This window comes from Erigeron canadensis, chromosome 1 (assembly GCF_010389155.1).
Source record: "Erigeron canadensis isolate Cc75 chromosome 1, C_canadensis_v1, whole genome shotgun sequence".
In the NCBI taxonomy this organism is placed as follows: Eukaryota; Viridiplantae; Streptophyta; class Magnoliopsida; order Asterales; family Asteraceae; genus Erigeron; species Erigeron canadensis.
Window position 1 is genome coordinate 50154446 of NC_057761.1, and position 11077 is coordinate 50165522.

Here is an 11077-nt window from a genome sequence, read left to right on the forward strand (position 1 = left end):
ACCTACAACACTTATTACGACTATTATTCTTTTATATATTTTTACCCACAAGGCAACAACCATACTATACCAATATCACTATATCAATGTATGCTATTGAATCAATTGCTAACCTTGTCTTAAATAAATATGTAGACACTAGACAATATGTAGACACTAGACAATACAGTGAATGAGGATCCAAGGTTGCCATAGGAAAATAAGAAAGAAAAAAAAAATCAAGGTTTTTATTCCAATATATTTAAGGGAAAAACCAATATGCTTCTAGCTAGGGGTGTTCGTGGTTAGGTTTTGACTAAATCTCAAACCAAACCGGCATTCCCGGTTTCAACATATATTAAACCAAACCAGACCAAGTATGTTGTTTAACCAGACCAAACCAAACCATGTAAACCGGTCCGGTTTACCCGGTTCCACGGTTTCAAGATATTTTTTTTATCTCCAAATAAATTATGCATTTTTCTTATTAATAATTTTTTTCATTTTTTTTATCACACATATAAAAGTCAGTAACTCTATAATCTTAATAATAATAGAAACATTGATAAAAATTATAAGGTGTTTGGTAGGAGAGAATCATAGAGAATGGAAATAGTGAGAAAGAGAATGGATTTCCTTGTTTGGTACCCATAGAGAATGAATATATATAAAAAATAAAATTTTAAATAATAATATATTTATTACATATAACATCTTCAAAAAAAAAAAAAAATTTTATTTTCCATTCTCACTTATTCTCTACAATTCGTAGAGAATGAAGAGAATAGAATTGATTCCTCTTTCTCCTTTTTCATTCTCTTTCTTCGTCACAAACAAACAAGGGAAGTTTTTTCCATTCCCTTTCTCCCCTTTCCATTCCATCATACCAAACACCCCTCTAGACACTTCGATGATATACATGCACAATATACAGTCTGCCCTACAACATTTGCACATGATACATGTGTAACATACATTGATGTACGATATAAACTCGATTAGTACTGTTGTTATTTTCAATTTTCAACCACTTCTTTTTTGTTTTTGAACTTTTTCCAACTACTTTTTTTTGGAAGGCAGAACCGCAGAAGGGATAACTGTCTAACATCTTCGATTCCTGATTACGTCCTATAGAGTTTGCTCTCCCAGTCTTGAGAAGCCAAAGTAACAAGCCAAATCATCAGGAGCCAAAGTAACAAGCCAAATCATCAGGATTGGCCAGGAAAGAAGTGTCAAAATTAGGTTGATCCACGATTTTTGCTAACATAATAATATTAGTTGCATAACTACTTAACGTTTAGAAATTAGAAGGTCATATAGGCCGAAATTATTATTACAAAGACTAACAAACTTATACACAATAGTAATATCCTTCTACAGGCTAAATCTATACTTGCTTTGGTAGAGGCTTCAATATTGTTCATTGACCTCAACGAACTACGGAACTAGAAACAATCTCCACACAAGGAGGATGAATACTTCGGGAAGTATGTACTTCATATTAGTAGAATATCAAAGCATAGATTAGAACAAGCTGTTAGATAATTCATACGAGTTGATCGTAAAGGATACAAAGAAGAAAGAGTCGAGTTAGGGTCAATGTTAGCGTCAGATCGAAAATTAGATGAGACATAAATATATGTATTTGTATGATTAATCTTGAAATGATTACCATAAATTGTACATAAACTTATTATATCTAAAAACAACAAACAATATGCCCCATAATTATATGCAACTAGCCAACCTTTGTAGAAGAATAATCTTTACTTTAATCTGACCTGCTAAGTGTTTTGGATTAGAATATTTCCGGATTTACTGAATAGTTAGCTGACACTAGGCTGTATCATAGGAAAGAAAGCCCAGTTCTTATTGGGAACAGGCTCAGACCCGGGCCCGTTTTCTTTGCTAAGAACCTTCTCATCACTGGTCCACCAAGTCAACTCTGCCCCATCAGTACTGCCAAAGTTGAACTCTTTAGCGGATCCAAAGGTGGCTGTTGATCTATGACGCTTTGCCGCATCATCAGGACTACTGTCTCTCACGTTTGCCGCATCAGCAGTAAGTCTCCGTTCGACACATCTAACAACTTCTTCCGGTGTAATCTCAAACGACACTCTATGATTAACCATATGCTGATCGTCATTCGGAAAATGGGTGAGCGGACCCACGTCGGAGTGCTGACGGTCGAGAACTGACCCGTGCCCGGAAGGATCAGGCGTCGTTGCCCTGGATTCTTGTTGTGATTTCCAGCCCGTCGGCCAGAGCTTTGCACCTGTTGGGTTGTGAAGGAAGGGGGGGACGCCATAAGTGATATCTCCATACGGAGAGGAGGTGCCCGAATTGGTGACACCTGATCCGGGTGATATGAGTTGTCCCATTGGGCTTCCAGGATACAGATGATACATCTGGAACTCTTGGTGTGATGGTGAAAATTTTCGATCAACTTCACTATTTTGGCTAGCCAAACCAAGAAAACGAGCGAATGGCACCTCAGGTGATGACGGTGTAGTCAAATGAACCGATTCTGGAGGAGGTGTGTATGGTGCAGTTGATGGCTCGGTGGTATATGTTGAGAACACTGGTGGTGAAACCAACTGTGTTTCATTAGCATAAGGCCCCACAGCAAACATGTTAGTCGGGTCACTAGGTGAATACATCCCGGATGATGCAGCTGTAAATGATAGTAAGCCACTAGGCGATTGGGCGACAGATGGTGGTCCTGATTGAAAGAAAGATGCAGGTGAAGATGGAGGAGCAATGAAAGGAAGCACCACAGTAGTTGATTGAGTCGAGTTTTGAATTGTCTGAGCATCGATTCTTGATGAACTAGGTTCAGGAACAAAAACAGCATGCCCGATTTTCTTATTTTGCTTCTGAGATCCAAAACATGAAGAAATACTCCAAAAGCCTCCCCATCTTCGTTTCTGTAGAAAAAATGACCAAAATCAACATAAAATAGAATACCTAATAAAAAACCAAGAAATGTAAATTACAGTACAGTTCAACAATAATCCTTGATCTAAAGTTGTTTCTGGGAAGCTAATGACACAACATGGCTAATAGCAGAACTTACATAGAAGATAGTCACCATTCATTTGTAATGATACAGAAAGCTATTAAACAAGACATGAAGATTGCCATCCCAATATTCATATAGCTTCGATACATAGCATAAATTGTAATCAGAATCCTGTAAAAAGCACCTTTGTCATAAAAAGCGTTAAAAAAACTTTTTCTTCTTTTAAACTCATTAGCGGAAATTATCACACTAGTGAACAGAAGTTGAAAGGAAGTGCCCAGCTATTAATGGTGTGTTTAATTGCCAGACGATGGGGGCATTTTCCAAAATAACTTTAAAAAGAAAACTCATTAAATCGAAAATGTTTTCCTATTAATCCATCGAAGAAAAAATTTGACAGAACAAAGAACACACCTTTCTGTCATATAACCAAATTTCTTTCTGAAAACCGACTCTTATATTTCTATTTTCCTATTCTAAGATAGGAAACTCGGCGTGTTTGCAAAACTAGAAAAACAAAACAAATACACACTTTCTCAACATTTTCAGTAGCTTTCTAGACCCTAAAACTAAGACTTCTTACATTTTCTGAACTAAAGATAAATTTTTCTACATCAAAACATACCATAAGATTTTGTTCATTTGTTCAACAGTTAAAAAATAACACGCCATCATACGAATTCTCTTAACGGATTTTTATTTGATTGTGATTCACATAAATTTTTAGCTCAATATACCAACACAAAAAAGTTATAATGTACATTTTGTTTGTTAATTAACAAACAAACATTTTAACAACTTGTGATCAAACTAACATTAACATTAATTGATCAAAAGAAATCCATTTAATTCTAAAACATATGTAAATAACCATCATAATTAAGAATTTGTTAATCTTAGGCCTAACGGCTACGGATACAACATAAGTTGATGATTAGAAAACTCCTAATAATATAACCAAATTAATCAATAAAGCCTAAAATATCAATTCCATTAAAATTACTAGTAACAAGCTACAATTAATCACCTTTATGATTAAACATACAAAAAACTTAAACAATCAACATATCAGATTTATATAAATTAACCCCGGATCTTATAATTTCCTAACATCATATAATAAATTCAAATTTCCAAATTAAAAAAAAAAATACCTGATTTAAAGAAGATTGATGGGGTTGTCTATTTTCAGCAGATGCAATAGCTGATGCAGCGGCGTTAATTGTATCAATTGTATTATTTACACCTCTCATTGTTCTTGAAAAATAATAATAATAATAATAGATGGATACAGATAAAAAGGTGAAAACTTTGGAATATTTTGTTCAAGAATTTTGATGGGTTGTGCGTGAAGTGTATGTATATGAATGAATGTATGTATGTATATGTATCTTCGCGTTTGGGGGTCAAACACGGCAACGACTTAACCAGATTTTATCGTTGGGAATGGCAATTGGAATGTAACGTCAAAAAAGGTGATCTTTTTAGATTTGCAGGGGGGTTAATTGTAATATTTGTTATTTTACGTATGTGACCTTGTGATTCAGTCGGATTTCAATATGTTAGCCCAAAAACATTATATTACGAGTAGTATTATTTATAGGAAAATTTACATTACATATATATCCTATTTAAGATACACAGTTACATATTTATTTAAAGTGTAAGTTTTTAATGCATTGCAATTCTAAAGCATGTTTTGGATAAGTATATAATTATATCTTAAAAGTGAGATATATTAGTTTATGTGATGTGTAAGTATGTAATTATTACTGTATGTATATCATTTTTTATAAATCGTCAATATATAATGTACCTTTTTAAGAAGTTCATTTTATGTGATGTGTTTCTTTAACAAACAAGTCACTATACTTCTATACTTGTAAATTAGTTCAACCTGTGTAATATACTTCCTAACAAGATTCAATTTGTGTGATATAGTTTCTTTTATGACAAAAACATCATTTTATGTAAACCAATAAATTTACTTTGTGTAATGTACTTTTCAACAATGTCTAGTTGTATAATGTACATATTCTCGTAAATTACCTTACTTTAAACATTTCTATTAAAAAGTTTTTCAAGTTTGATATATATATACAAATATGTTTTGGGAAACAACTTTAATCACTCTTTGCAACATACTTCGTCCAAGCAGTATAGTTGTCACACTCTGGCAACCATATAACGTATCATACGTTTTTGTCATCCAAATTTAATTTACATCTTTTAGTTTAAAACTAAAAGAGCTACTCGTACTATATAATGAATGATGCAAAAATAATGTTGAGATTCTTATATCGATCATCATGTACCATAACTTATATATATCAAAAGTGAAGGGGTGAGTGTCTAAAAAGCAAAAGGTAACAGGGTATGTTAGTCATTTTGCCTCATGGATATTTAAAATCATTAATTGTTATTAAACTTTAAATTAACTTAACTAATTGGAATATAAGCAAAGAAGACTTTGCACGGTAAGGGAGTAGAATAATGGGGTGCACGTGTGTTCATCCCACCTGTTTGACGGCTTTCATGCTCACCTTCCTTTTTCATGTTTAGGTGTAAACTTGGTCCTACTTACCCACCACTAAAAATACCTTTTGACAATGTCCATATGTATTTTTAGCTTGTCATTGTCCAAGGCACAGGGTAACACCACTAGGGAAAAAATCAATCCGGCCAAGCATTTGTGGCGACATCGTCGTTAATATTGGGCCCGCTTTTTTCTCTGTCAGATTTACCATTAAAGACATGGGGGCCCACAGTATTAGCGGCGACGTCGCCGCTAATACTTCCTGGTCGGGTTTGACTTTTTTTAGCCTGGTGGGCTTACGCTCCTCGTTGTCCAATACATTATTATGTGGAGATAGAGTTGTATAAGTTTAATGATAGGTTTGACCTATTGGGAATCATGATGCGTCCTAAGCTAGATTCGAGGTTTAATTCCCGTTTTGGAACTTTTTAACTTGTCCATCCATATCTTGTTTCAGAACAAATAAAAAATACTAAAGTTTTAAATAGTAAAACTTGTATATGTATGAGATCAAATTCGACTCAAGCTTGTTGTGGTCTTCTTTTATATATGTAATAATGATAATGATTATTTAGGGCCAAGAATAATTAATTGTGAATTTGGCTTATTGTTGACCTTTTTCCCACTTAACTACAAACTGCTAACGAAATATACTTTAGGATACGTATAAAGTCGGTACATATGACATTGGTATTTTGATAGATACCGCACTACATCAGTTTCGAAATTTATATAAGTGTGGCACACAACAATATTGTGTGGCGACCCTTTCTAATTTGAAAAGAGTTCCAACAACAACAAAAAAAATGTTAAAAGTCATACTAACAGCACATTAGGCCTCGGAACCTTTCTGATTTTTGTTAGTGAATTGGCACCTCTAGTGTACCACACAAGCCCATGAAGGCATGGACTTACATCAGATCGACTCCATAGAAATGTAATATACATGGGTTGACTCTATTTCATAGTGAGTCAGAATACCTAAGAGGGGTAAGACTCTAAGAGGCCCGTAGAGGAGGGCTAGGACCATGGGTCAAATAATAGTGGTGGTATACCAGCCCACAAAAAGGTGCTAAACATTGAAGCAATGTGAGCATACATGGGTTGACTCTTTTCCATAGAAATGTAATATACATGGGTTGACTCTTTTCCAATCTCTTTAAACCTTTCCATGGATATATTTATACATCTGTATCTATCTCTTTCTAAGTATAAATCTATACATACTCTATATCTCATTTTGTTACCCTCTCTCTCTCTCTCTCTCTCTCTCTTTCTTTCTCTCTCTCTCCAAGTTACAGTTTGTACATTTTTCTGAAACTGTTTTTGGAGTTTCCGATTACCTCACCGGAAAAACCACACCTTGGACATCAACATCAACAACACCTACCCCACGCCTACATCACCCCATTGGAAAAACCACCTACCATATAAGACCCACACTACCGCCACCGCTAATCACCACACCACCAAAAACCGTCGGCACCTCACAATTCACCACCACCGTCATCCTTACTCATCACCAACTTCGTCAGACCCATTCATCACCACCACTAACGTCACCCCCCACTCGACCCTCCACACCACATTTGGCAGCCGCAAATGGAGACCCACATGTTGTTGTGCTCGCACATTCGTCGAGCACCACACCGTCGGCCTGTATCTTTTGTTGTCACCATGTATATCCAGCTCCATATATATCTAATCTGACCACCGCACCCCACCTCCAAACGATATTTATATCCAGATCTATACCTATATCTATGAAATCCGATCATCATAACGCCGACCTCCCATCTCCGTCGTCACCATTTAGATATGTACAGCAGATGGCCTGAAATATTCGACGGTCTAATGGCCTAAAAAACCCAGCGGTGGTTTGCAGGAAAGTGGTGGTATGCTCATCTTCATTCATTCTTTTTTTTTTTTGTTGTGTTCGCTGCCTTTGATTAATGGCAGTCATTTCATTTGAATAGATGAATGAAATTAGATAAATTGATTTTCAAATAGAGATATATGTATTATTGTGTTTATGTATGTGTATATATGTATTTAATTTTAAAATATCTAGGCATTAAATAAGTGAAACAAAACGATGAAAAAATATCATCTTTTTGTAAAGAGTTAATGACATAAATCGTCCCTGTGGTTTAATAAAATAGTCACCTTTCGTCCTTTAGAGTAAAAATGATTAGAATACCCCTCACGTGGGAGGCACGTAGGGGGTTTAACGGAGAGAAGGTGACGGTCAAATAGTCAAAGGACCAAACATGAACCTTATCCTCATATAAAGGACTGTCCTTGAAGTTTTGGGTTTTTAAGGACGAAAGGTGACTATTTTAGTAAACCACGGGAACGATTTATGTCATTAACTCTATTACTTATAACGTATTAATTTTGGTTCCATTAATTCATGTCAAATTCTTGAAACTAATTGATCATGGCATATTGGGCCTTGGTTTTTATGTCAAAAATGTTAATGGGCCACTCTCTATATCATCTTATACAACACTGGCTAATAATTTTCATGAGGACCGACTAACTGAGTAGTGTTACAACTTACAACTTAAATGCTTAGATGCTTAGTTGCTTAATTACAAGTAGAAGAAATTGTTACCATGGATATAGATACCCACTCTATACATGGTTTATATAGTTATTATGAACCGTGTAGTAAGAGATATAAATTTATTATAGACGATTAAAAGTTGCTGGATATTTTTCAATATCTTTTTTATGAAAGGTGAACTAATTTCCAATCTTTGTATAGAATTAATAGAGGTGCAAGAAGTGGTTAATCGATTTCGGTTATTAATTTTAATAACCGAAACTGGTTATTTTTTTGAAATAGTAAAAACCAGTTAGGACATATAAAACTCTAACTTATATAACCGGTTTCGGTTAATATAAACCGGTTAACCGGTGCCAATTAACCGAAAATAGGTTAAAATTAACCTGTGCAGTAGATTGTTCGAATTACAGTGGACTACTGAAAACTGGAAATTACGGGGGGAAAAAAATTAGCAACTTATCAAGAACAAATATGAGCAACATATTTCAAGAGAAAACTAGCCTGCTTACTATTAAACAAACCAAAAACAATAAGCAGAATAATATCAGTACGCAGACCAAGGCACCAACCAGAACACAAACAAGCCATTTGTTGATTGTAAAGCTATTAAGTAAGAGAGATAGAGTTGTAAATTTTGAGATTTTTTTGTGAGGGTTTTTTATGGAGAAAATGATCAATCTTGAGCAACTTTAGAATAATCGATTTGGGTTTTTTTGTTAATGTTTATTGTGAATATTAGTAATCGATTTGAATGAAGAAAAGGATTTTGTAATGATCATGATTGAATGAAGAAAAGGATGGTGGCTAGAATCGATTTGGGATTTTGGGTATTGACATAAAATAAGTGTTCTTATAAATCGATGGATGGTGGCTGGAATCCATGGATGGTGGCTAGTATCAATTTATATTGAATTGGTTGTAATAAATCATATGGATGGGTTAGAAAAATTTATATTGAATTGGTTGTAATAAATCATATGGATGGGTTAGAAAGAGAAGTTGTGTGTCAATATAAGAGTTAGATATATAATAAAAATAATAAATAAAAATATATTATAATAAAATTGGTTAATCGGTATTATACTGATTATAAAAAAATATAAAAATATAATACTATTATATTTTAATAATCGGTTATAGGTTAACTGATAATTAACCAATTTTTATTTTGAAATATATAATCGGTAACTAACTGGCAGTTAATGGTAACCTATAATCAGTTTGTATCTTATTAGTTACTAATCAGTTTCAATTATCGGTTAACTTTCGGGTTTGTTAGTATTTTGACAATGAAAGACACGTAGTATAAAAGCAAAGGTTAATGGTAAAACACCCGCCCCTGGTCCTTATACATGGTTTACAAAGCTAATTAGGAAAATATTATGCAAATCGTAACCTTTTTCTTAATCATATAACAATGTTTCATATTTATCATATGTCACAAATACATTCATAAAAACATTACATAATCAGAAATAGAATAGAATGATAATATAAATGATTAGTTTTTAATTAACTAATTTGACTTTTACCTAACTTGATACCATCAAAATTTTGTCATCTTATGGAGTCTCAAGAGAAGAATAAACCTATAGAGAGGTGAAGTCGAATCACATCACATGGTTTAATTTCAATTTTTATTTGAGTTGGTCACATTGGGGTTTGTAAACAAAGTAAATTCATGGATACCACAATAGTTTGTACAAATAAAAGTAGGGAAGGGATTCCTTCAAGTTGTTTTCAATTTGATAGATCAAGTTGTATATATCTTGATCCTCGGATGAAAATTAAGGGTCAAGATTCAAAGTTAATTTTTGTCTCTTGACATTTAATTTTAATTCAAGGGTTAAGAAGTCATGTTAGACAACTTGAGAGAATCATCTCTCATGAAAATAATGTTATTTTCCATAATTGTTTAAAAAAAGAAGAGGAAAACATACAACTCAATTGTTAAGTTTAACGGACATCCTAACAAAAAATTAAAAAAGGATAATGATAAATCAACCTAATTGGTATGTCTAAAGAGGTGCCTAATTGTAAGATGATGACACGTGAAAAAATCAGGGGGCAAGATTAAGAAATAGAATTAGTGGAATCCACATATCAAATTCTTAAGGTTTTAGGCATATCTTTAGACACACCAATTATGTTGATTAATCATTTTCTATTAAAAAATAATATAAAAAATGGTTCTGAAAAACAAAGGTACAAAATGTTTTAAGCAGTGATACAAACAAGCAAAAATTGATTTTTATAACTATGGATCTATTACACAAATTGCACAGTTTTTAAAAGTTAATTATCATGTATTATAATAAGTTTTTATTATTTTTTTAATTTATAAATTAACTATATTATGGAACAATATTAGATTAAATTAAAAAAATCCTCAATGTGGGCGTGATGATGAGCATGAAGAGCGAAAAGCGTGTGCTTGTTGGACCTCTCAGTGCCCACTTTCCAGCCAGATTCCTGAGCATGCACAATTTGCTGCTTACTCAATTGCCATTCGCACGTATTGATTTTGCTTACTTTATTTGCTTTTTATATTTGCTTTTGTTTAGTTGAAGAAATAGATTTTAGACTTGTGTCCAACACTGGACACAAGATTTACAATATTATCAATGTTAAATCTTCATACATTTAAGTCATAAAAGCTTATAATTTTAAATTATATACGGTTCTAAGTGTTATATTTTACAACTTGTAGTACAATAATCATAGGTTCGTTACTGTCATTATTAGCCGAGACATATTGATGAAATTGTTTGCCGTAGTCAATCCGCCCATACCACGCATAGATTTATTTTCAATCACCTGTCTTATAATAATTAGATAACAATTAGGATTGTTTTTATATTATTTGATAACAATTAAGACTCTTACTGTAACTTTAAACATTAATACGCAAAGCTAATATATAAAAAAGGAGAAAACTATGTACCTTTTTGACCAAAAGATAGAATGA

General features: G+C 33.2%; 1 protein-coding gene across 2 annotated transcripts; it reads right to left on the reverse strand.

The window, feature by feature from the left end:
* Positions 1-1604: 1604 nt before the first annotated feature.
* On the reverse strand, positions 1605-4384 carry LOC122580176 (uncharacterized protein At1g76660-like). Of its 2 annotated transcripts, XM_043752460.1 has the most exons (3): positions 4156-4205; positions 3056-3172; positions 1605-2906 (listed from the first exon to the last, which is right to left on the reverse strand). In XM_043752460.1, exons 2-3 carry the CDS (start codon positions 3071-3073, stop codon positions 1806-1808), a joined length of 1119 nt encoding a protein of 372 aa, XP_043608395.1. In that variant the 5' UTR covers positions 3074-3172; positions 4156-4205; the 3' UTR covers positions 1605-1805. The 2 variants fall into 2 exon arrangements, with proteins under 2 accessions (XP_043608395.1, XP_043608387.1); XM_043752452.1 differs by lacking the exon at positions 3056-3172 and having other exon boundaries at positions 4156-4384.
* Positions 4385-11077: the final 6693 nt, after the last annotated feature.